This window comes from Dreissena polymorpha, chromosome 1 (genome assembly GCF_020536995.1).
Source record: "Dreissena polymorpha isolate Duluth1 chromosome 1, UMN_Dpol_1.0, whole genome shotgun sequence".
In the NCBI taxonomy this organism is placed as follows: Eukaryota; Metazoa; Mollusca; class Bivalvia; order Myida; family Dreissenidae; genus Dreissena; species Dreissena polymorpha.
In genome coordinates this window covers 149,091,813-149,119,726 of record NC_068355.1, presented here as the reverse complement: position 1 = coordinate 149,119,726, position 27,914 = coordinate 149,091,813, and the positions used below count along the sequence as shown (strand labels likewise).

Genomic DNA, 27,914 nt, shown 5'->3' with positions numbered 1-27,914 from the left:
TGATCAATGTATCTATGAAGTTTCATGATCCTAGGCATAAGCGTTCTTGAGTTATCATCCGGAAACCATTTTACTGCTTTGGGTCACCGTGACCTTTGACCTAGTGACCTGAAAATCAATAGAGGTCATCTGCGAGTTATGCTCTATGTATCTATGAAGTTTCATGATCCTAGGCATAAGTGTTCTTGAGTAATCATCCGGAAACCATTTTACTATTTCGGGTCATCGTGACCTTGACCTTTGACCTAGTGACCTGAAAATCAATAGGGGTCATCTGCGAGTCATGATCAATGTACCTATGAAGTTTCATGATCCTTGGCATATGCGCTCTTGAGTTATCATCCGGAAACCATCTGGTGGACGGACGGACCGACATGAGCAAAACAATATACCCCCTCTTCTTCAAAAGGGGGGGGGGGGGGCATAATGAGAAAACTTCCCCCCTCCCAACAGCCATGTTATTCAACTGACCGGAACCATTTTTGAACTCAACTCTCGTATCAAAGAAACAAATGTTCTGAGCGAATTTTATGAAAATTGGGCCAAAAATGTGACTTCTACTGTGTTCACAATGGTCATGTTTTCACTATGTACATATAGAGAAAAATGCCCAGCCCACTGGCGGCCATGTTTTTTCACCAATCCCGACCATTTTCAAAGTCGTCCGATATATCAATAAAACCAATGTTTTGACCAACTTTCATGATGATTGGGCAAAAATTGTGACTTCTAGAGTGTTTACAAGGTTTCTCTATAGCCAAATAAGGAAAACTGCCACTATATACATATAGAGAAAAATGCCCCGCCCACTGGTGGCCATGTTTTTTCACTGATCTCGACCATTTTCGTACTCGTCCGAGACATCAATTGAAGCAATGTTTTGACTAACTTTCATGATGATTGGGCAAAAATTGTGACTTCTAGAGTGTTTACAAGGTTTCTCGATAACCAAATAAGGAAAACTGCCCCGCCCACTGGCGGCCATGTTTTTCAACGGATCGGAACCACTTTTGAACTCGACCAAGATATCAATAAGACAGACTTTTGACAAAGTTACATGAAGATTGGGCATGAAATGTGACTTCTACAGTGTTTACAAGGTTTTTCTTTTTTTTGACCTAGTGACCTAGTTTTTGACCTGGCACAACCCAGTTTCGAACTCGGCTGAGATTTCATTGGGACAAAGCTTCTGACCAAGTTTCATGAAGATGGTACAAGAAATGTGGCCTCTAGAGTGTTTACGAGCAAATGTTAACGGACGGATGGACATACGACGGACAAAGACCGGTCACAAAAGCTCACCTGAGCAATCAGGTGAGCTAAAAAGGCCCACTCCCTGGCAGCCATGTTTTTCAACCAATGAGAACTATTTTTAATCTCTTTCAAGATACCATTGGCACAAATCTTCTGACCAAGTTTCATGATGATCGGACAATAAATGTGAGTGAAGAGTGTTAACAAGGTCTACTATAACCATATAAGAAATATGCAGCGCCCCGTGGACGCCAAGTTTTTCAAAAAACCAGAAACAGTGTCAAACTCATCCAAGATATAATAGATCAAATAGTCTTACCAAGTTTAAGGAATATTAGACTACAAATGTGCTTTTAAGAGTGTTAACAAATTTTTACTATAGCAATACAAGGAAAAATGCCACGCCCTTGGTGGTCTTTTTTTTCAACTAACTGGAACCATTTTCAAAATTGTCCAATATATAATTGGGACAAATCTTCTTACCAAGTTTCATGAAGAGGGGACAATTAATTAGGCCTCTAGAGTGTTTACATGATTTTACTATAGCATATCAGGAAAAATATTCTGACCAAGTTTCATGATGATCAGACAATAAATATGGCCTCTAGAGTGTTAACAAGGTTTTACTTCAGCCATATTAGGAAAAATGCCCTGAACAATGGCAGCCATGATTTTCCACACCTATTCCATTTTTGAACTTATCCAAGATATCATTGGCACAAATCTTGAGACCAAATTTCATGAAGATAGAACAATAAATGTGGCCTCTAGAGTGTTTACAAGGCAAATGTTAACGCAGCATGACGCACAACGCACGGCGGACAAAAGGCGATCACATAATTTCATCATAAGCACATTGTGCTTAGGGTAGCAACAAATGAACAAATTTGCAAAATTTATTTTGTATGGAAATCTCAAATGCACTTCTTTAAGACTTCAAAGTTTTTAGCAAAACAGTTAATACCATTCAAATTTATCTGACATACTTATGGAAGCGAAGCAGCACTGCTGAGGCTCTATACCAGTGCGCCCCGTCATCACTGTACTGAATGCTGGCAATGTTACGTTCTGTATCTGTGGGTGAGTTTGGAAGGTGGGAAGGAATGACCCTCGCAGGTGACTGAGAGGCTGTAGTGGCAATCATGCCAGACTCACTGCTGGCGTGACGCTCTAAAATGAGAAAATAAGTTACTCGGGCTTGTAAAACAAAAACGTCATACTTGGAAACACTTGCTTCATGTATTCAGTTTTCGTGCAAAAAAAAAATAAAAAATATATATATATACACATATATATATTTATATATATATATATATATATATATATATATATATACATATTTTTCAATTTCATCTTTCAAAGTCCCTACGAAATCTATCGTTTTTCTCAACTTGCAAAGTATACAGTCAATCTTGTATTAAGAGACCACTCAAGGGAGTAATCAAAAGTGGTCTCTTAATAAAATGGTCTTTAAATAAAAAAAGGCCATTCTGGAAGAATGCTTATCCTCAATTTTAATCTATATGAAGGATAATCTCTTTTGTCAACAATGATTTTAACTTTTATAATAAAATGAATATAAACACAATACATAAACAATATTTTACTTATGTGTTTTATTTTTTTTACTTATTATAAATTATCATTTATTATAAATGAATTGTGTGTACATATTTATTTGCAAAAACAACATAGACAAGGAATTTTTTTTTTCACCTGACACATTATTTTCCACGTCTTCAAGCACCTTGGCTTTACGCTTAAGAATGTTCTGAATTTGAGTTTTACCGACTCCAAAATTCATCTGCGATTTTACGTCCAAAACCCGAATTTTCTCGTTCAACGTTAACACTTTTCGTTTTGACATTTTAATTTCTGTATGTACGCTTAAGGAAATCTGACTCGATCATGATACATAATGAGCTGAAAAATTAAAACACGTCAATTGAAAACAAACAAACAGACCTGATTGGAAAATTTATTAAGTAAATAACAATGTGATTGGCCAACAAATATCTACTAATTAGCATAATTACAAATTGGTAATGTACGGATTTCGACAGATGTTGCCGATTATTAGTTTATTTTCCGCACTTCTCAGGAAATGTTTGTCGCGTACAGTGCATTGTTTCTGCACCTGTTATCTATACTCGAGAAAAATCGGCGTTGTCTCTTAACGTTCCACATAGTAAACTATTTAAGCTGTAGACATTGCATGATATGTTCCTCTATTATTCAACTCAATAAATTGATACGCAGTCAACAACAATACGGGTCAGAACCGGTCAACGAGAAAAAGCATAATCATAATGGTTGGTGTGAAAACAAAGCAGAGGTGTAACAGTACATCTTATCGGCTTAGAGAAACAATTAACACTGATTTGTCCCTGAAAGATCAATAGATTAACTACTTTTTCCTCCTAGTGGTCGCTTAATTCAAGATTCGGACATCAAAATACACAAAAATCAGCGATCGCTGGTCGCGTAAGACAAAAGTCCCTTAATACAATATCATTATATAGCGAAAAAGCTCCGTGGGATTTCAAAATGGTTGCATAAGACAAAAGGTCGCTTAATACAAGTGGGCGCATCCACAAGATTGACTGTACATATTTAAATGAATTTACTGGTATCACAAGATTTTGCACAAAGAAGCCACATGAATACCAGCTAATTGGAAATGACATGGTTATTTGAAGACTACAATATTATACTTTCAAATGTTATAAATCTGCAGAACCATGAAAAGTCAATAATAATTATAACGTTTTTATACAACTGCTGCATTAAGCTTTTGAATAAATATGAGTTTCATTCAACCCCAATTAAGATGACCTGAGATAACTATAACAACAATACCTCTTTTCATATTGTTTGAACAAAGTTTCCCAGTGTCTGCCAGGGTGACTTCTGTAATCCGCTCTGTTTCCGCATCATGAGTTATCGTCTGACAGGTATGACTCCCATCGTAATTGCGAATGCTGAAGCTTATCGTCTGTGGCACAGGATTTGGGCGGAACCCTTGCTCCATTACAACAACTAACGGTGGTGGCGCTATATATACATTACCACTAGAACTTTTCCGCGGCAAAGAGGGCTGAAAAAAGAATAGATTTACTGGTATTACAAGGCACAAACTTTTTTATTATCTTTATCTTTCTTTGAAAAACACGAAACATTGCAATGCCATTTAACCAATTTTTATAAGGTATGATATATCAATTTTAATAACTGTCTTAACACAAGTGTAGTCTGCATATTCGGTAACTTCACACTTAATTTTATTTCAATACCTCCATCCAATCATAAAGTATAGAACATGAAATGTGTTTTTCCATTTTAAGTAACAGTGAAATTCCAGAGCAATACCTTCATAAAAACGCTATCTATTGAGATGTCACAGTTATTCTATTTTTAGAAACAGTAACTTTAATTTTGACCCAACTGGCCTCAATCCAAGCTATATATACATCTAAGCTACAATATCAAGGTATATCTCATACAACTTTGGGCAGAAATCTTATGTTCTATTGTTAGTAACAGTGACCTTGACTTGACTTGCCCAAATACAATACCAAGCTAAATCTCCATGCAAGCTAGAGGTATTCCAAGTATCATTAAGATCTGTTCTCGACAGGATACCACCCGTTTTACCCTGCCTAAACATCTACCCACGTGCTCATAATACTTTTATCTTTTAACCAGTCTTTTTAATTTTGTTGAAAACCAGTTTAAAAATAGTGTTAAGCTCTCTTTTGTTAGTCAAGAATCAGCATGAAATTGTCTGTTTGAAATAATGGTTTTATTTAATTTCAAAGAAAGCTTTTAAACTCTTAAATCACACATTATTGCAAAACAGCAGACAAAAAAAAATACCACTAATAAATTAAATTAATACAAATTAGTTTTGATAAATCTTATTATTAAACCTACCTTCCTGTAAGGGCTTCCGTAACAGACATCTGTTTTTCTGTTACATGCAGTTGGGTTTTTCTTTGCAAGTGTTTCATGACCGTCACTTTCGTCTGACAAAGATGACAAACTTGACCCAGTTTCACTTGTTGACCTCTGAAAGTCACCAGAGTGATCCCCTGACCCAGTCAACTTTGACCTCTGAACTATGAACACTTTGTGAAGGTCATCAAATCCTCGGGCCATGATCCCTGATGGAGTGTGGGCAAGGTCGAATGTGTGGCCAAGTTCATGTAGAGAAGCACCCAGCCCTGTCGCATAGTTGGCCCAATAGAATTCCCTGAAAGGAGTAGAAAAAATTCCTACTACCAACATAGCTTTTGGTTGGTTTTGAAGATTGGCCTATGCATTTAGCTATCATCACCACCAGAATAGATGACCGAAAAAAGTGAAGTGAAAAAAAAGTAAACAAACTAACCAAGGAGAGCAGTGAGTATTTGCCTAAAATATCTAATAATTACTCGCTCCTGGAAAACGAGTGCGTGTTAGGCATCTTATTGAAAGAATAATATGTTTAAAAATGTTCATCTATAATGCAATTCGTATTGACGAAGCGTTATTTGCACAAATTCATGACTACTTGGCACCGGTTTGAAATTGGTACTTCTCGAAGAAACAGCTTTTCTTTTATGATTTAATGGTTTGTCATCGTGTATGGAGTTGATTTCCTATTCTTATAGGCAATATATACCATCTTAACGCTATTAATGGTCTTGGTTTGAATATTGTTTGTGGAAATCTATTAAAATAAAATAACTGTAGTGTAGGGCGAATACCCAGTAGTTGTTTATAGCAAAAGTCGTGCTCCGCGAATAGTCATGTACGGCGAATAGTTGCAGCGTATTGGCATTTTAACACTAGTCTGATAACTGATTATAATCAAATAAATTCTGATATCAATCGATGATTCAAGAATGAATTAAACATCATTTTTTCTCCAAAAGAGCGTGGAAATTAAATGGTTGTTGAATCAGGCTTTTTTGTTAACGTCAGTATGTTTGTATACACATGTGTCTTGCATCTATGTGCACATGACAGTCGAAAGGAGCCTCGTAAACATGATCGTTTTAATGTGTTTCATTTGTTTCTACATTTCCACTTGTTCCAAAATATACGAATTGCACCCAATTAGGTTACAAACATATAGGGGAAAATTCACTGTACACAATTTAATTTTATTTTGCTATACGCCTTACACATCAGGATCTATTCGCTGTACACAACAAAGTTTATATTTTAGCCAAACATTTGCATACTAACTAGATTTTTGGGCTGAAGCTTGCAAAAACCGATAGTTTTTATAATTCTATTTGCACAACATTGAGAAATTCGACAAAATTAGTATACTTTCCTCGGACAAAAGGAAAAAAGATGTCCCAATAAACTTAACTTTATGTACCAGGTAGCTGATGATTGATCTAGTTCAACACTCGAATATATTAATAAAGAACTCCAACTACTTACGATATAAGTTTGATATGTCCACTATCAATTGGTCACACAGTGTTTGGAAAGGGTTCGCGATAAAAATGGTACAACTTATTATTTTCACGAGCACTACCTCTTGCGTGATGTTTACTTTCGCTTCGCTGGTCATCTATTTCCAGTGGTGATGATAGATGGTGATTAAGGTTAGTAAAAGGTGCACAACTATAAAAAAAGACACACTTTAAATGTTTCATGATCATTTTTCAAAATATCCAGAATTTTCTAATTTTCGGCATTCTGATTGACAAGCCCATATCTGTTGCAAGCATGAGCTTAAAAAACAAGAGCATAACGATGGCCATTAAGTGCTCACCTGAGTTAACGGACATCAATGGCTGGAGACTTGACTAGGTAATCTGGATTCAACCATCCAGATATTGTCTGGATTCAACCATCCAGATATTGTCTGGATTCAACCATCCAGATATTGTCTGGATTCAACCATCCAGATATTGTCTGGATTCAACCATCCAGATATTGTCAAGATAAACATTCTGACCAAGTTTCATCATGTTTGGATGACAATGTGGCCTGTAGAGTGGTATCTAGCTTTAAGTTGATGACACATACAGCATACCACGCAAAGCCAGATAACAGACTAATTGTGATCACAATATCTTAATTTGAACAGTTCATGCTCAGGAGAGCTAATACTGAGTTAAAATTGCAATTTATATTAAGATTGTCTAAGCTTTTTCAACAAAGAAATTAATAAGTGCCATCATCAATATCGCCTTAAAAATAACAAGTTCTCAACAATTGACAAATTGTAATCATCATAAACATCACTATCACTACCACCCCCATCATTATCATCATGAACTTCATCATCTTAAAGCATGGACAACATTCATACACTTGTCGGGCTATCCCACCTGTAGGCACTGTCGTCCATGAGTCTGGATCTGTCAATCTTGCGAGAGTCAGTGAAGCGTCTCTGTACATCACTGACCGCCGCTGCCCAGGTGTGCAGATTTCCTGTGCCAAATAACGCCAAACCTCCCCCACCTGTGTGTTCAAATAAACTAAATATCAATCATGTTTGGCCATTCTCTGAGATTAATTATTTAGTGAATTGAAGTAAAATAGATATAATTTTCCAAACAAAAAATATGTATGTCTGCTTGTTAAATTTCCATTCATTCAAATATTTCAACTGATGCTAACGATCAAGACAGAACAGCTAAGAAAGCTTTCGCTAGCAAAACAAAAATTATAATATCCGAAGTATTTCTTAATGTTTTACATATCTATATACATATGCGTTTAATGGCTCTATATTTTTAGTTAATCCAGTCAACCATTACTTAAAGAGAATGCAAAGTACTACTAGGACTGTACATCTGTTAACTACAATTTTCATGATTTCTATACTCATTATACTTGTTCAAAAATAATTGCTTTTACTTGTTTAATGACACAGAAAAATATATCACCATGCATACAGTCAAAATACATTAACCCAGATTGTCTGCCTTCAAGTGATATGTTGTATTTGACAGTTAAATAAATCTGGACACTTCATGGAAAAGAGTACAGTGCTTTTCTGCAGAAGCTTTAGTTTTTTTATTATTTTGTATTGCCTTTCACTTACCAAGAGCAGTGTGTCCTTTGGTATATTTGAGTATTTCACTGTGAGTAGCTGGAATCTCACTTTCTGGTGGTGAGTATCTTGTGAATGACATAAAACAGTAAAACTTGCAAGCCTCCTTGTTCTCAAAATGTGATGATGTCATCAATTCCCGTGCGAAGTAATTCCATAAATCACCACCAGTCATAGAACTTGCTTCCTCTACGGTCAGCTGACTATGAAATACATTGCACACTGGCTCAAAGTTGGCATCAACTTCAAGCTGGAATGTAACACGTCCAAAGCCATGTTCCTTCATTTTCTCAGCCGTGAAAGTCTGGATCAACATGGCGCCAAGTTTGATTCTCTCCAGGGCGGACTCCATGGAGCAGTCTTCATCTTCGGGCCCCTGGAAGTTCCCATCGTCTCCCGCAAGAACAATGTACAAAGGTCTTACAAAGTATTTGAAATATGGGAACGTGAACACAAGGGAAATCAAGAGGGTTTCATCTTCATGTGTAAGGTAGATGTTGTTTTCTCCGGGTATCAAACGAACAAGGACCTTGAAAGCTCCTTCAATGATTGGCCATTTTGTCGCAACGGTTTCACAGCGAGTGGCGTTGCGCACCTGTATGATTCCATCATCTGTGAGGGCGTGGATCTCCCCCACTAGCAGGGGAAGATGTAGGGGAACCTTCTCGCCATGGATTACATTTAACACCCTGATCTTCATTCTAACCAAAACCTGTGACCCCTAGCCAGTCAAGATCTGCATACCTTGTCTGAAATAGACACAAACCTCCTTTTGTTGAAACTTGATTAGTAGCAATACCGGTAGATATATATTTAAACAGTGATGAAACATAAGTGCCATAGCATAACATGAGAGTGATTTACAATCCAATAATTGTATAGTATTACAGAATTTTATTTATCTGACTTATGAATTCATTTTATTGTAATATTTTTGCATTTTACTTATAAGAGAAATTCAGGGTTTCCAAAAATGTCCCCCTTAATTGCTGCATCTACATTTTATCCCTTTTGCATTATAAAATATTGTTATTATTACCATGTAACAAAATTATTCAAATTCAAACGCAAATGTGACAATGTCATCTCTCAGATTAATCCATTAAATTTCATCATTCATCATTTTCAAGTCTTAATATCTTTTCTTTATCAGTCTCTTTAAAAGTCTACTGCTCTATCCACTAGACCATCAGCTCTCATAACATGAATAAGTAAAAGGTTGTTTTTTTTTCATATAAGCAATCCTTGTAGTATCAAAAAATACAACAACAACAACAGAATTCTCCAAATTATTCAATTGTTTCGCGTTGCAACGCTATATATTTTTCAGGTTTTTAAATCGTCAAAAGATGCACATAGTAGATATTTTAGTGCATGGTAAATGTTCAGTATTACTGTTTCCTCACACATATCATAACTTCAAGGAAAATTTGCGAATCTGAAACATTTTTTTCAATTTTGTCAATTTACCAAAACGTGAAAAGGCCCTTAAAGTCAGGAAACATATCAGGCATATCTTATTTTGATCCTTTGATTCCTGACAATTAAAGAACTTTCATGTAATTGTTGAAACACTTGCCCAAAATTGTATCAGAGGGGGTAAGGCCACGACTTTTATATTTCTTGGTTTACAAAACCGCCGACCCTAATTTTTGGAAAATGGGAAAACAAAATAAAATCTGTAAATCGTCTTTTTTATATATATTTTATTCCCGACCGCACTGAAAAACGAGCGAAACGAGAAAAAACGATCCAGTCTGAGTACGGTTGCGAATAAAATCAAGTAAGTACAATTGACGACTGGTTCACTTATATTGCAGAGATCGGGATATTTTTTAATGTGACACCTTATGTACCTGTCCTTTTATGGGCACTTCTCAAAACTTATTTCGGGTAAAAATTACAGACAATAGGAAAATCAGCGTCAGTAAAATTTCGACCCCATCAAATTTATTTCCGAGTCTGTGACGCAACTATATTGTTGAACATGTTAATTATATTTAACAAACCAGATATTATATTAGATAAAGAAGTTCTACCTTGCAATTTGATAACTAGTATAAATAATCCAATAAAACACTGCCATTATTTACCATATATGTGTTTAGGAATTTTGTAAACACGTCCGCCATAGTTAGGAACTGTACAGAAAGTTTGTAAATCGGAACAAATCGGTATATCTCAGAAAATCATAGATAAATGTATTCATCGTTTCAATGCTTAGGGTCGAGTAATTACGGCAAATCGGAATTCAACTTGCGTAAAACACTTGCTCAATTAACTGTTAAACTCCATCTCCGTTCTCTGCAAAAGATTCGAAGGCGGAGCAATGCACGTGCTATTATTAAATTGGAGGATTGCCATTGAGAAAAAAACACACGATTGGTTCGGCATGTTGATTGCTAGACAAAGGAAGCCATTTTTGTCAGCGAGAAATTTGTCACTTTATTGCTTTCAGACAAGAAGCGGCTTTCCTTTGATGTCGTCAAACTGTCAATTCACACAGACTTCAAATTTTCGGAAGACTTTAACTGATTCTTTGTTTACAATTCCAGTAAAAAAACACTTGCTTACATTAAACTTTGGATTAAATTATCAAAATAAAGCAAAAGCGAAGTTGAAAAATATGATTAAATTAATTCGCGTCACAATGTTTGTATAGGTCTTTGGTTCAAATAAGACGTTTTGCGTTGAAAATCAACGAGTTTTCATGACAAAAACAACTTAAACAAACATTACCGCGACAACGGGGGGATCGATCTACCTCAATTTTTTTCATGGACGATCATATTAGTCGAGTAAGAGCAAACAAATAATTTGTTAAGAGTACTTTATCTTATATAATATTTATGCAACAGGCATCGCGTTGCATACTGGTGCGCATCGAATTACGGAAATGAAGCAAAATTTTTGTTTTAATGGGAGAGGAACGCATGTCATGTAATGGTGTGATTAAAATTGCCTGATGTTACAAAAGGTGCTTTTAGGAATCATTTCATTTGAAGATATAGATGTGTTTCTTGCCATAATTTGATATGTTGTCTCTGTGTTAAGGTTATAAAAGGTATGTTGTCTTTGTTCTGATGTTATTAGTATTAACGTTTTTTCCAATTTTTTTAATATATTTTTTCTGACCGCCCGATGGACCATTTTCCAAAAAAAAATTGTAAACCAATTAATAATACGGTCGTGGCCTAATCATGTGACAAACAAGATAGTGATGTCCATGCAGAGAAATGTTTTTTCACTGTTTTATAACCTTTATTAGTTGTATTGATTGTTTAAATTCAGCTCCCATTTCCAGCCACATCAGCAAGAAAGTGATTACCGTTTGTTTCGTATAAATATTCACTTTTAATCTCAAATTTACTCGCTGCAGACTTTCCAGCCATATCAGCAAGAAATTATCATTACCCTCATATAAATATTCACTTTTAATCTCAAATTTACTCGCTGCAGATTTTCTTAGCGAGAGCTGTTATTTTGAGACCCACTAACAGAATTTGCAGCAAGTCAAGTCAAGATATAGAGCAAATATTTATGTGATATAGGCCGTAAAGGCTAATCACTTGCTTGCCTATATATGGCTGGAAAGTGTGCCCCATTTCAACAATTAATGAAAGTAATAAATGGACTATGTGAATAATAATAAAGGGTTGTGAATGTGTCTCTATTTCAGCTGCATAAACTTTGTTAAAGAACTGAATCAAATGCTGGGAATTGTTGTTGCTATAAAAAACACTTTAAAGATCAACATTTGTGGATTGTTTCCTTATAAAACTTTTTTAATTGCATCTTTATAATACAAATGCCTGCTCAATCACATACACAATGAACATTTCATTAAATGTTTAACCTATTTATTTTAGCTTGATAGCATCAAAAGCCATTGAAGGCCTTTTGAAACGCTTTCTAGTCAGTTTCCTGAGCAGAACGAGTACTTTAGTGTCTTTAAGCCTTGAGAACACTCCTAAAATAGGGATCGAACCTGTTACAGTGTTTTTTTTCACCATTTTGGGAATGGGGCCGGGTCCCTTTTGATTGGGAAAAATTTGCAGTGTTTTGACTAAAATTGGGAAATTAGTGCTGTTTGTTTCGCATACAAATGTTTCAAAATTGAGGATACAAGTGTGTCCAGTATTATATTTACTAAGGTTGATCTTATATGGATGGGATGTGAACAAAATATTGATCAACAATATTAGTTCCATTGGGAATTTTTAGCTCCAATTTGGGAAAAATATATACTTTTTTCCATTGGGAATGGGTCCACTTACCGGACCCGATTTTGAATGAAAAAAAAAACTGTGTTACCTTCTTGTCGCTAGGCAGACACCGTATCCACAAAGTCATAGAAACTTATTAATATACTGATAATTATTTCATTTTACTTGATACAAAGTGACTATACACTGTCATTGAATGTACTAATACTAAATACATTAAGTACTGATTGAATAGAAATAGATTACAATTAATCTACAAATAAGCTACAATTAATTCCATACCTATCCCAGTAACAAGCAAACTGAAAATCCCAAATCTGCATAAGATTGATAAAACTTAATCCTTTTCAATAAATAAACAGAATTTAGAGTGAAATAAACACTTTAAGTGCAGTTTACTGCCTTAAAAATGTTTCATTACTTGCCGTGTTCAAATGCAAGTGTATCCATGTGCTTACTTTCTTAATGTTTGTATCATAATCTATCATGCATGTAAAGAGAATGTATACTCCAAAAGACTGTGATTAGCTTACAGTATATGTAAACAGGTGATGTTGAAAGTTGTTGTTACCCTGCACACCTGCAACACCTGCATGATCTTACATGCAGCATTACAGTGAAGCTGAATAATGTGTTGTGCATTACACATAATTTTAAATTGAAATTAATTACCAGTATGTCTTCTCTTTTTTGGGGGGAGGGGAGTAAACCTATAAAATGATATTTTGTTGAAAGATCAGGTGAATTTCTTGGGTAGATCCAGTTCATCTTGAGAAATACATGTTAAGCCTTAACAAAAATTAACTCATGCTCTTCAGATTTTTCATTTCCCAAAAACATTTAAGCTCAAATTTTCAGGATTGTCGAAGTATGCAAAGTATATTGATAGGTTAAGACAAATGTACATTTATTAACCTTTAATTCTATCATATTAAAGCAGGTCTTCAAAAACACTGGGCTTAATGCATGGGCATTAAGTATCATCCCAGATAAGAATATGAAGTCTGCACAGGCAAAAAAATGAAAAAAAATGTGTTCACTGGATTTTGTAAAGGAAAAACTTTCTTTAAACAAAATAATGATAATGCTCAAAGTGTTGTCCCTGATCAACCTGTTTTTACTGCAAAGGCTAATCTAGGATGAAACTTTACGCACATGATTGCATTAAGTCTAGTTTTTCCAGAATGACAGCTTTGTTATTTGGAACTCAAGGAATTGTTGTATTGGGTAAGCTACATGAGATACAAGTAAAAAATGCCTTAATTTCAGGGTTTATGTATTCACATTGAATCCAAGGTGACCTAAAATTCTTTTTCAACATGGGTGTATTTATATTATGGCACGATTGCTTAGCAGTATACACTTATTTGTCACTAGGGATTCGATGAGTTTCATATATGGTCGGTCATTCAACTCATTCCTTCATTAAACCTGTCGCAACTGGTTAATGGCAAGGAAGATGGCACAAGCGTCAAGTGTCCAATGGCAAGGAAGATGGCACAAGCGTCAAGTGTCCAATGGCAAGGAAGATGGCACAAGCGTCAAGTGTCCAATGGCAAGGAAGATGGCACAAGCGTCAAGTGTCCAATGGCAAGGAAGATGGCACAAGCATCAAGTGTCCAATGGCAAGGAAGATGGCACAAGCGTCAGGTGTCCAATGGAAAGGAAGATGGCACAAGCGTCAAGTGTCCATGGCAAGGAAGATGGCACAAGCGTCAGGTGTCCAATGGCAAGGAAGATGGCACAAGCATCAGGTGTCCAATGGAAAGGAAGATGGCACAAGCGTCAAGTGTCCATGGCAAGGAAGATGGCACAAGCGTCAAGTGTCCAATGGCAAGGAAGATGGCACAAGCGTCAAGTGTCCAATGGCAAGGAAGATGGCACAAGCGTCAAGTGTCCAGGGCAAGGAAGATGGCACAAGCGTCAAGTGTCCAGGGCAAGGAAGATGGCACAAGCGTTAAGTGTCCAGGCCAAGGAAGATGGCACAAGCGTCAAGTGTCCAGGGCAAGGAAGATGGCATAAGCGTCAAGTGTCCAGGGCAAGGAAGATGGCACAAGCGTCAAGTGTCCAGGGCAAGGAAGATGGCACAAGCGTCAAGTGTCCAGGATATGCATGTGCAGTCCACACAGGTAAATCAGGGATGACTTTTTCAGATTTTATGGGATTTTTTGTTTAGGATAAGTCTCTTTTAAATGAAAATCTACTTTAGTTGAAATGTGCTGTCCCTGATAAGCCTGTGTGCACTGCCCAGGCTAATGTGGGATAACACTTTACACACATTAATTATGCTAACTTTGCTCAAAACATTAGGCTCAAATGCCCACTGCTTTTAAAGCGACTTGAATCAACCTGTTTTAGCAAGTTTCTACAATGGAAGTTTAAATTGCATATGGACTTAAACTTTGCTAAAACAAATATGTAAATTAGTCTATATGAATTCATTGCAAAAGTAAACTTATCCTGAATTAAGTTCTGCACATAATGAACATGAATTTATTTTCTCTAATTACAACCTGTAATTCATTATTCACCATGTACATGTAGTTCACACACTATTCTATCCTAATAAGCATACCAATGATAAATATAATGTGTTAACTTTTTTTCAAAATGTCAAATTAAAATGCCATAACTTGGCGTTTAACCTATTAAACAATATCTGCATAAAACAATTAGTAAAGACTTCAAAAGTATGACAAATACATAAACCCAACTTGCAGGGTAAAACAGCCCAGGCTACAACCCATAACTAAATGTAAATAAGTATCCAAGTGGTGTGTTTGACATATTTTATGACAGCGTTAGTTTGCAACTAAACAAGCAAATTTGTTGAATTGATATCCCTCGCCAATATGCTTCTGGACACAAAAGTGTTATATTTGACACTCAAAAAAGCATTTTTTTCAAGATACAAAGGGCAAAAACTCTGTTATTAACAGATGGTGTACAATGCCATTTGGCAGGAATCATCCTCTGATCCATATATATACTCATACCAAGTTTCAATGAAACTTGCCAAAGCACTTCCAAGATATAGCTCCGGACACACACAAAAACATTTTTTCAAGATACAAATGGCCATTATAAACTCCGTTATTAACAGATGGTGTACGATTCCATTTGGCGTGCATCATCCTCTTATCCATATATATACTCATACCAAGTTTCAATGAAATCCGCAAAAGCACTTCCAAGATATGGCTCCGGACGGACGGAAAGACGGACAACTCCAAAACAATCCGCCTATGGCGGGGGATAACATATCAGTCTTGATTCTCTGTACCTATGTTAACAGACACAAAACAATCTATTAACAATTGAAAGTATGGACAGTTTTATGGTTCATTTCACATTTCAAATCAGGTAACATATGTTATCTAATATTAATAAACATTGATAGTTATATACAGATATATTTAATCAGGTTCCCAGAAGAAAAGAATCATAGACACGGTGTAGATGCATATCGATGGCCTTTCTGTCCAAATGCTGCCTCTCTGTTCATTCTTGGCTGCCTCTCTGTCATAAACAAGAAAAAGGATGATCAACATTCACAAAACAGGTAAGAAAATATATAAAATTAAAACCCGTAAACACATTTGTGCATAAAAGGAGGTGGTCCATGAGTTGAAGCATAATCCAGCTACAGGTTCACAGTATTCCGCTGGTCCAAACACTTATCACAAACTCTATCGAAGATGGAATGATGACTAGGTTGTTGGAATAATTGTGCATACATGCCACTTTGATGACTTTTTAGCATAGCTTTTCCCTAATAAGTCAAATATCTAGTGTCATTGATATCATCTTTATGATCAAATCCTAATGTTCAAGGTACGCTATATAGTAATTTTCATCAATTTTACTTTAAAAAATGCCCAATTTCGCTTTCGTTGTGGCACGGAAAGCCTCTCGATCGGCTCACTTTTCTGGCACGGGAAGCCTAGTCGTCGATTGACACTGGCATGGGAACACTCTCCATTACATTTCTTGTTAATAAACGTCCATTAATGAACATGTATTGCAAATTAGATCAAACTAAACCGCTTGATATATCAAAGTTCTCTTCTCGAGTGGATATGACTTATTATAGGCTAGACTTTTACAAAATTGAATCTTGTATTTAGAAAGCGAAAATAGGCATTTTTTTAAGTAAAATTGATGAAAATTACTATATAGCATACATTGAACGTAAAGATTTGATCATTAAGATGATATCAATGACACTAGATATTTGACACATTAGGGAAAAGCTACGTTAACAAGCGATGTGTTTGTGAAATACTATGTCCCCATATATATGACCTTTGACCTTGAAGGATGACCTTGACCTTTCACCACTCAAAATGTGCAGCTCCATGAGATACACATGCATGTCAAATATCAAGTCGCTAGCTTCAATATTGCAAAAGTGACATTAAAGGAGCGATTTTGACCCATATATTTGACCTTTGACCTTGAAGGATGACCTTGACCTTTCACCACTCAAAATGTGCAGCTCCATGAGATACACATGCAAGCCAAATATCAAGTTGCTATCATCAATATTGCAAAAGTTATGGCAAATGTTGAAGTTGGGGCAAACAAACAAACCAACAAACAAACCAACAGACAGGGAAAAAACAATATGTCCCTCACTATAGTGGTAGGGGAAATAAAAAGTCATCAAAGTGGCATGTATGCACGATTGTTCCACTAACCTCGTCATCATTCCATCTTTGATAGAGTTTGTGATAAGTGTTTGGACCTGCGGAATACCCCTGTACTGTGAACCTGTAGCTGGATATATGCTTCAACTCACGGACCACCTCTTTTTATGCACAAATGTGTTTACAGGTATTAATTTTAGATTTTCTTACCAGTTTTTTGAATGTCGATCATCCATTTTCTTGTTTATGACAGATAGACAGCCAAGAATGAACAGAGAGGCAGAATTTTGACAGAAAGGCCACCGATATGCATCTCCACTGTGATAGAGTGAAGTATAGAAAGTTGTACATCCACATAATTATGTCATAATAGTAATTCCATGGCTGCACTATCACTTTTGAATACCCATCTACATGAGTTACATGTTATCTAACAGATGCAATACATTTTACCACATTTCTGTACCCAGAAATGTACCGGCACATGATACTACACTCATGTTCATTTTGAAAATTGTATCTGGTACATTCAGTATAACTTTTAGACCTTAGAACTTAGCACTTAGCTTGATGAAATTGAAGATCTCTTTATCTCCACTGTAATGACTAGCTTGTGATTCAAGTGAGCCTTTTGTTTTAGTCAATGAATTGACGGGACAAAATCCAGTCAAGCAAATTTATAGAACACATTGAAAAATCCCATTGCATAGAGGTAGAAACAAAACATTTTGGTTATATAACATATACATTGATACACGGAGCTTATTATAAATGACTATGACTACTACTTATATTAGTGAATGTATTAATTTTATTTCTATCTGACCTTTGGGCATTATCTTTTCATGATATTTCCGTATGACATTTCATGGCATTTTCAGTGCTAATACAATTCTGATAAAATCAAGAAAAAATCTATACGATCATCAATTTGCTTGGCTAATGGTGCTTAGAATAGACCAGGAATCTCTCATGACCAGAAGCTGCCCTGTAATAACAAAGTGTTATTGGGCTCTGGAGGAATTCAGACAAAACAGATACTATTCATTGGACTATCCATGTTTTTATTGATGTAAGAGACACATTTTCTGGGCCCTATGACCCTGTACATTCATAAGCTACATTCTTGGTCCATTTTGCCTATCATTCAATTTTTAAAAGGAATGTATAGACTTGTTATTTTTCAGCGAAGCTGTCTAACCCAGCTTTTCACCTTAGCTGACCTTTGTAAGCGACCAATCAATTTGAATGTAAAATTTCCCGTCGGTAGGCTTGAAACTTTTCGAAGTAGAAAACGTGCAATCAACAAACAGTTTTCACATTTACATTTATATGTTATTCAATCGACTTACTATTTTGGGGAAGTATAGGGTATGAAAAGGGACGCTAGCGTTTGTTTAGCAACGATGTTAACTGCGTATTCAGCATGAAACAATTTTATCTGTAATGATAAGGCTTGAGAGATAGAGCAGTTTCACACTCAACTCCCGCCATCAATAAAAGTTTGTGTGCGCCCCTTTATAATTGAAGATTGTCAGCAACAGAGCATTTGTACTTAAAGGCTGTGTTCTCATATTTGGTAATTACTACGATATTGCATTCTGTACACTCATAAATTTAAGATCATATTAGTATTGTTGTTCAGTAACCTGATATACGCTTTGACAAAAATATTTAAATTGGTTTTGAAATTGACCGTTAAACATGTAAATGTATAAAGCTTAAACAAAGCCGTTGTTCCTGCAGTGGATTCGTTACCTCACTTTAATGCATTGCATTCCAACCTGCAAGGTATCAAGGTCAGTTTGCGGTCAGTTACAGAAATCGTTATACATGTATAAATGTTATCGTTTACATTATGTGCACTAAATGTTTATTTTGATCAGAAAGATAATATTAAAATGAAGATACTTGGCGATAAATTATGGTATGTCAATCACAGATTCTCAATGTGTTCTCAACAATTTCATGATAAGTACCAGTTTTGATTAATTTAATTAAAACTATTCAACCATATACACGTAGACAGATTTATTTAGCATGAGCGCGATGATTCACGATACTACATGTATGAATAATTGAATCAAATAACAATGTCCAACATACCACAAAAACAGGTCTGTTCGAAGAACGCGTATATACATGTATATATAGTTCAAATATGTATGGATGACTCGTGTGTTGCCTGCTTACCTAAATGCTTTTATTTATTTTCATTCATCTTGTGTTTTTATATTATGTTAATAGAGATATGTAGTCAATAATATCAAATGAAACAGCCCATAATTGATTTGCATACGATGCAGCTAAGAACTGGGCAGAAAAACGGCATCTGCTATCTTTGATCCCATAGATGTAACTTTTAATTATCACTAAACCGACCACAATCAACGCCGTATATTTCTTCTTTCTATTTATTATGGTTGAGCCAACACATTTTACAATATACACCACTTATTTTTCATTTCGATGTAAATAGTACGAAATGGAAGCATTCAATAAGTTAAATACATTTTGCAGAAATGTTCAACAAATACGAAGTGCACACATTTTTTATTCGATGCTTTCATTCTTCTCTGATCAAATCGAAAATAGAATATGTTTATAAATAAGCTTGCTTGCTCCTATTTTTGGGTCCGTATTTACGGAATCCGGATAGTTCCATCTATTATCTCGCCATTCTTTCATCAAGGGCGACGCACGAAACACGAAGCGATACACAATATTTTGCGCGACAGTGGCGGCGACGCACTAGAATGAACCACGAAATATCCCCCTTGTTTAGGTAGCACAAAAAGCGATATATCATGTTAAATATATTGTGCGTCACCGCAATTGTCGCACAAAATATCGTGGGTCGCTTTGTGTGTCATGTCTCGCGTTCAAAGGGCGACGCACAAAACACAAAGCGACGCACAATATTTTGCACGACAGTCGCAGTGACGCATAATATTTTAGTATTCAAATATTGCCCATATTATCCGAATATCATGTATCGCAGTCTAATTTCAGACCGCGACACACAACGCACCAAGTGGTACTCGATATTTTGCGTGACAGTAGCAGCAACACTGGATATTTGTACTGTTCAAATATCACTGTAATAATATCGCCTGTCGACTGTCGTTTTCAAAAAATTAGAATGCAACAGTTGCCCTTTTATAAGCGATATCTCGCCCTTTGAACACGACCCTCACACTTTACGAACGTCGCCCTTTTATAGGCGATATCTCACAGTAATAAGTTAGAACACCAACAGAACAGTGCTCGGTATTTGACTGGGTTAGTATAAAAAAAGTTTGCAATAATGTACTTTTGAAGGTTTGGGGCCAGAACCACAATAGAAATTAGAATGAGGCAATTGATAACTTTCCTAGAAAACAGAATGCACATATTTAAAGTGGAACGTTTGAGAAAAAAATACAATACATGTATAAGCCTCTTATGCCAGTTGACGTAAAGCCAAGAAAATGAGATGCAACCTCTCTTGGACTTGTTGGGATATCTGTGGCTTTTAGAGTGTTCACAATGTATCTCGATAACCATGTAAAAACAATTGCCCCATTGTAGGTCATGCTTTTGAGAAGACCATGAAAACCTTTTCTAAATGGGCCAAGAAATCATAAGAACACATTTCTGATCAACTTTTATGATTATTCTCAGTAGCAGTGTTAGAAAAATTGCCCAATCATCAAGATATCATTAGAACCAAGATTATGGGTAAGTTTAATGAAGTTTAGATAAACCAGAGGGTCAAAGTCCATAAGGCACTCAGCCCCAAGTAACTCAACTGTTCTGAGCAGGTACTGTTCACAAGGTTTCACTTATAACATAAGGGAAACTGCCCAACACTCATGTTTATTAACAACCAACAATCATTTCAAACTCAGTCCAGATATATACATTTTTTAAATGTTGTGAGCAATTTGTGTGAAAAAAAAAGTGACTTCTCGATCATAGGCCACAAAAAGAAACCTTCCCCAAGAATATATACCATATTTTTCAATGAGCATGAACCAAACAAATAAGTGTCAAGAATTTTACACTCATATATGTGACATCTAGAGTGTTAACAAGCTTTTTTTAAATTTGACCTTTTGAACTAGTTTTGTATGTCACATAACCCAACTTTTAACTAATCTGACATTTCATTTTGACCAATTTTCAGACCAATTTTCATGAACACCCAGCAATAACTAAGACCACTAAACCTTGTGACCAAATTTTTTAAGCCATGTGACCCAGTTTCAAAGACTATTGCGATATCATTGGAATAGATCTCCTGACCAAGTTTTGTAAAGATTTTGCAATAAATGAGACTACTCGAGTGTTCAGACGCTTTTTCTTAAATTTAACATGTTGACCTAGTTTTTGACCTCACATGACCTTGTTTTGAACTTGTACGAAATATAATTGGACAATTGCTCTGACTTAAGTTCACAAAGATTGAACAATTATTGCTGCCTTAAAAGTGTTAGAAAGCTTTTTCTTATGTGTGAAATATTAACAAAGTTGTTGACTCCACATGACCTAGTTTAAAGGTCAGCAAAGATTTATTTGTGACAAATGTGCTAACAACATTTGATTACGGTTGGACAATAAATGTGACCTTTGCAGTGGTCACAAGGTTTATTCTTTTATTTGAACATAGTGACTTGGTTTTTATCCCATTAGACTCAGTTTTGAACTTGGCCAAGATGTGAATCGGATGTCAATGTTCTGACCAAGATTCAAGAAGACTGGGCTATAAATGCTTCCGTGGATGATATTTACAATAATAGTTTTAATATGCATCTCAAAAAAGTGGTTATGCCAGGGACTCATGGCCTTGATATAACAGACTAACAATAAAGTAGTGAACTTCAAGTAAATCATCTGTCAATATTTTCTCAAAATTAATAAAAAGTTATCAATTTATTCTGATTTTTAGCCTGGCTGTTTTCGGAGAAAACCCAAGGTATTGTCATAGCCAGCTCTTTGTTGTTGTGTCGTGTCGTCCGCCGGCGTCGTGCTAAAACCTTGACATTTTGCTCTACAATCAAAGTGCTTCCACCTACAAATTTGAAACTTCATATGTAGATGCACCTTGATGAGTTCTACACGCCACACCCATTTTGGGGTCACTAGGTCAAAGGTCAAGGTCACTGTGACCTCTAAAAACAAACAAAAAATTCTGACAAGCTTTCACAGCCGAGCGTGGCACTCGTTATGCGGTGCTCTTGTTAAAACTAGTTTTAGCAAAAACTTAATGATTTTGTTTAAGCTTTGGTTACTTGACACACATTTTTTTGGTCCTTTTAGCAATAATAACAGAATTCAAGACAACAAATATTTTTTGTTACCTGTTCTTCAAACGCAACATGCTGCCTCAACTAGAGCTTTGTCACAGACGTGACGTATACCCCCACGTGCCGCATTGACACAGACTATTTTGCATGCTGTCTTCACAAAACAAGAGAATGTAATTTATGGCAATTTTTAAGAATTATTATGCCATTATTATTTACAGCCATTTTGACCTTTGAACTCTTGACAGTCCAATGACTGTGAACAAAATTAATGTACAGAGTCATTTTAAAATCTCACAATAAACGACATAGTTATGGTCCAGACAAGATCATTTATTGCCATTTCTGACCTTTGAACTAAAAGTGTGACCTTGACCTTGGAGATATCTACGTAATTCTTTCGTGCGACACACCATCCAATGATGGTGAACAAAAGAGCCAAATGATTTAAAAATCTCACAATAAACGACATAGTTATAGCCGGACAAGCTCATTTATGGCCATTTTTGACCTTTGAACTCAAAGTGTGACCTTGACCTTAGATATATGACGTAATTCTTTTGCACGACACACCGTCAAATGATGGTGAACAAATGTGCCAAATGATTTTAAAATCTCACAATGAACGACATAGTTATGGCCCGGACAAGCTCATTTATGGTCATTTTTGACCTTCGAACTCAAAGTTTGACCTTGACCTTGGGGATATTGACGTAATTCTTTCGCGCGACACACCATCCAATGATGGTGAACAAATGTGCCAAATGATTTTTAAATCTCACAATGAACGACATTGTTATGGCCCGGACAAGCTCATTTATGGCCAGTTTTGACCTTTGAACTTTAAGTGTGACCTTGACCTTGGAGATATCGACGTAATTCTTTTGCACAACACACTGTCCAATTATGGTGAACAAATGTTCCAAAGGATTTTTTAATCTTACATTGAATGACATAGTTATGGCCTGGACAAGCTAATTTATGATAGTTGAACTCAAAGTGTGACCTTGACCTTGGAGATATCGACGTACTTCATTTGCGCAACACAACGTCAACTGATGGTGAACAAATTTGCCATAAGATTTTAAAATCTCACAATAAATGACAAAGTTATGGCCCGGACAAGCATTTGACCTATGAACCCCAAGTGTGACCTTGACCTTGGAGATATCAACGTACTTTTTTCACACAACACACCGTCCCATGATGGTGAACAAATATACCATGTCATTTTTAAATCTAACAATTAATGACATACCCGGTAGTTATGGTCCGGACAAACTTTCTGTTTAAAACACAGTAAGTGACCCCGTGACCTAGTTTTTGACCTGGCATGACCCATATTCAAACTTGACCTTGACATCATCTAGATACAACTTGTGACCAAGTTTTGTGAAGATCGGATGAAATTTTTGGACAGACCGACGGACCGACCGACAAAGTGACTCCTATATAGCCCCCATTACCAGTAATGGGGGTATAACAAGAACTGATTGATACAATTTAACAGTGGCACACAAAGACTTGATTAGTGCAGCATAAAAAGACATTCATGTATTTAAGAACTCAATTGTTAATACAAACACCTAAAATGTTTTTATGATATATTCTATGATATTTCTTATTAACAACAACATGTTACTTATTTATTGTATCTGCCTACCGGTATTTGATGTAGATTAACCCATTAACCATATTCCAAGCATATCCTCTATTTATTCTGTCGACTATTTGCACCAGCTTGAATACATATATTGCTGCTTTATTTGTTTTTGTATGGTAAGTGTTCATATATTTCAAATGTTATCAAAAAATTTAGTATATAACTGAGTGCTTAAGTTAACCACATAAGGTGTTAAATACATGTATGCGTGTGTTTGAATTTTAACTACATGATGTCATCTGCCATATGTTTTGTGCTGCAAGAAGAATTAATATGCATTAGTTTACTATTTCAAATGCTTCAATTGTTTTACTCACATCAATTTATTGACAAACGCACTTGTATATTTACTCTTATATCACCTACTATTTCATTTGATTTCGCTTAGGTATTTTTAAAAGGAAAATAAACATGCAATTTTTCGGTGTTTAGAATCTAACATGTTCATCCTAAACCTCATCTATTATAGTTAATACAATTTGTTTAAGTGTTAATTTTAAAGCGATATAATTATATTTTCTATTTGTATTTGTATATGTTAATACTGTAATTTCTGTACTTTTGTGTTAGTTCTTGTTATCACCTTACAGTGATATTTTTACAAATTTTCTCATCTGAGTCCTGGGACTCGATAACTTGCAAATCTATGAGTCCCGAATTGAAAGAATGAGGCCAAATATTAAACGTGATTATATTTTGAGAAATGTCAATGCATTTTTGGGACTTACATAATTCAAAACTTTGCATCCCCAGAGGTTTTTGTGAGTCCAGGACGCAGGACTCGCAGGTAAAAAAATCACTGACCTTATTATGGTTTTGTGAGACATAAATTAAACATAAAGTAAATTTATGTTTTGATTAATAAAACATGTATTGATAGGTATGACTATTTATTATTGTGTATGTTTAATATTTATAAACACTGCAGCTGCTAATTATAAATTGATATTATTTATGCGTATATGTACAATTATATTAAGCAATCTTGCTTACTTATAATTTTAAGTACTTGTCATGAGTATGTTTATTTATTTTGTTATCATATTGCATATACGTTAATTGTGTCCAGATGAGCCATTGGTAGTTGCAATAATGCAACTGCCAACTATTGACCCTCTGGTTCGCATGTACTCATAAAAGCTCAAAGCATTCAAGAACAACTAGGGCCATCGGCCTTCAGGAAATCTAAATAAATGTTGAAATCATATATAACAAGAGATGTGTTTGTCAGAAACACAATGCCCCCTACTGCGCCGCTTTGAAGCCATATATTTGACCTTTGACTTTGAAAGATGACCTTGACCTTTCACCACTCAAAATGTGCAGCTCCATGTGATATACAATCATGCCAAATATCAAGTTGCTATCTTCAATATTGCACAAGTTATGGGCAATGTTAAAGTTTACGGACGGACAGACAGACACACAAGCACATGCCTCATCATTGGGAACCAGCGGCCAAGCAGAAGGAAGCTTACGGAGAACAGGATTTCTTACATTCTCTTCAAGTTGCTGAGTAAGTTTGTCTAAGGTGAGTTTTACCAGGAAGATGTGTGACTATATATAAGCCTGTGACTGTATATGTTAGCCTGGGACTGTTTATGAATACCTGTTTGTCTAGAGGTATTTTTCCAGCCAATTAGCCTGGGACTGTTTATGTTAGCCAGTGTCTGTATATGTAAGCCTGTGGCTAGAGTGATAATACGTTTCTCTGAGTGTATTTCTAGAAAGAGTAAATGCCATTCAAAGAAGTGTAGCTGACAAGCTGACGTGTTTCCAATGAGAACGTTGAGGGCGACGTGTGCCATCATGAAGAGGATTCCAGTTGATGCCCATGTGAGTACCTTATTTAGTATCTTTGCTAGCAGTTGCAGTAATATGGTAGACGAAACCCACAAGGAGCTTACTGGTATAAAGTTTAAAACACCACAGAAAGAAAGTTAACATTTCCCTACACTTAAGCTAAGCAAATATAGCAAAATATTAAACTTCATCAAACTCCTTCAGGACACAAATACGTGTACTACATGTACATGTTTACCGCTGCTTTTATAACAGATATTCAACTCTAAATCTCAAAAATCATAGACTTAAAATTCAATTAAGTTGAAGGTCATTATCAATCCACAAGAATATCAATGAAACTGATGGATGCTCCCCTATGATGCCCTTTGTCAATGTATGTGTTAATAACCACCTTTAAAAAATCTATTATTAGCCTCTGTGACCTTGACCTTGACCCCAGTGACCTCAAACCTCATCGAAAGGTACCTATATGCCAAATATGCAAGAGAACGGTAAAATATTGAAGGCGCTATGAGAAACTGTAACAAAATTGTGACGGAAAAATCTATTGTTAGCCTCGTTGACCTTTACCTTGTTCCCAGTGACCTCAAACCTCATAAAAAGGAAGAGGTCCATGCAAGGTACCTACATGCCAAATATGTAAGAGATCGGAAAAATATTGAAGGTGCTATGAGAAACTGTAACAAAATTGTGACGGAAAAATCTATTATTAGCCTCGCTGACCTTGACCCCAGTGACCTCAAACCTCATCAAAAGGTAGAGGTCCATGCAAGGTACATACATGCTAAATATGTAAGAGATCGGAACAATATTGAAGGTGCTATGAGAAACTGTAACAAAAGTGTTTTCGAAAAATCTATTATTAGCCTCGGTGACCTTGACCTTGACCCCAGTGACCTCAAACCTCATGAAAAGGTAGAGGTCCATGCAAGGTACCTACATGCCAAATATGTAAGAGATCAGTAAAATATTTAAGGCGCTATGAGAAACTGTAACAAAAGTGTGACGGAAGGAAGTAAGGAAGGAACTACAAACTGGCAACGAATTCCAGACGTTTCGCCCCCAAGTCTTTTCGCCCCCAAGACGTTTCGGACCTGGTCATTTCGCCCCCAATTTTAATTTGAATAAGAGGATATTAATTAGGTCACTAATTGAACGCAGTATAAAGAAGTAACGAAAAAAAACAAAAAAGATTTTTTTTCTATTTTATTAATTTATTTATCTGACATAAAATAACTTAAAATAAGAGTGTAAAACAACATGATGGACACATACGATAATTCAGTAGTAAACAACAATGAAAGCATCTTTATTTTTAGAAGCAAGCAACATGAATGACTGATTTATTGTTTATCAGATTATCCATACAATATATGTCTGGATTATATAATAACTTGTTTATAATAAGTACATGTATATCGTTTTAAAAGTAAATCAAGTATATAGAAAAACAAGTTGATTTGTCATTTCATTATTAATGATACGCTATTTCTTAGCAATAAGGAATAGAGAAATTATCATATTATCCATACAATATACAGCTGGATTATATAATAACTTTTTAAAAATAAGTAAACGTATATCGTTTGATAAGTTAATCAAGTAGATAGAAAAACAAGTTGATTTGTCATTTCATTATTAATAATACGCTATTTCCTAATAATAAGGAACATGGTAAAGTGAAAGAAACGGTTGTTATAAGTTTCGTACACACAGTTCTATTTCATTTGCGTTTTTGTATGCTTGAAAAGTTTTATACCAAAATGATTTATAATGCATCGTTTGAGACATCTGCCAAATTTCATATAAGTCAATAATCTATTTGTTAATATTTTGCGCAAACCTTTTGTAGACAAAGAAATTTGTATTTGAAAATTTACATCTTTAAATCATATATTTGTATATTATAATACAGTTGCGCCTCACTCTGGGAAAAAGGGGTGTACTGCATATCCGTAAAGTTAT

The 27,914-nt window shown here is 35.5% G+C and overlaps 1 protein-coding gene across 3 annotated transcripts in view; it reads right to left on the bottom strand.

Moving 5' to 3' along the window:
- LOC127855404 (uncharacterized) overlaps positions 1-27,914 on the bottom strand; it is a 38,557-nt gene that overhangs the window by 9,839 nt on the left and 804 nt on the right. For all 3 annotated transcript variants that reach the window (XM_052390937.1, XM_052390946.1, XM_052390956.1), the window contains exons 2-6: positions 8,309-9,066; positions 7,590-7,722; positions 5,188-5,506; positions 4,114-4,351; positions 2,241-2,424 (exon numbers count right to left, since the gene is read on the bottom strand). In XM_052390937.1, the coding sequence (XP_052246897.1) occupies positions 2,241-2,424; positions 4,114-4,351; positions 5,188-5,506; positions 7,590-7,722; positions 8,309-9,017 (1,583 nt within the window). In that variant the 5' untranslated portion in view covers positions 9,018-9,066. The remainder of the gene's footprint in view (positions 1-2,240; positions 2,425-4,113; positions 4,352-5,187; positions 5,507-7,589; positions 7,723-8,308; positions 9,067-27,914) is intronic.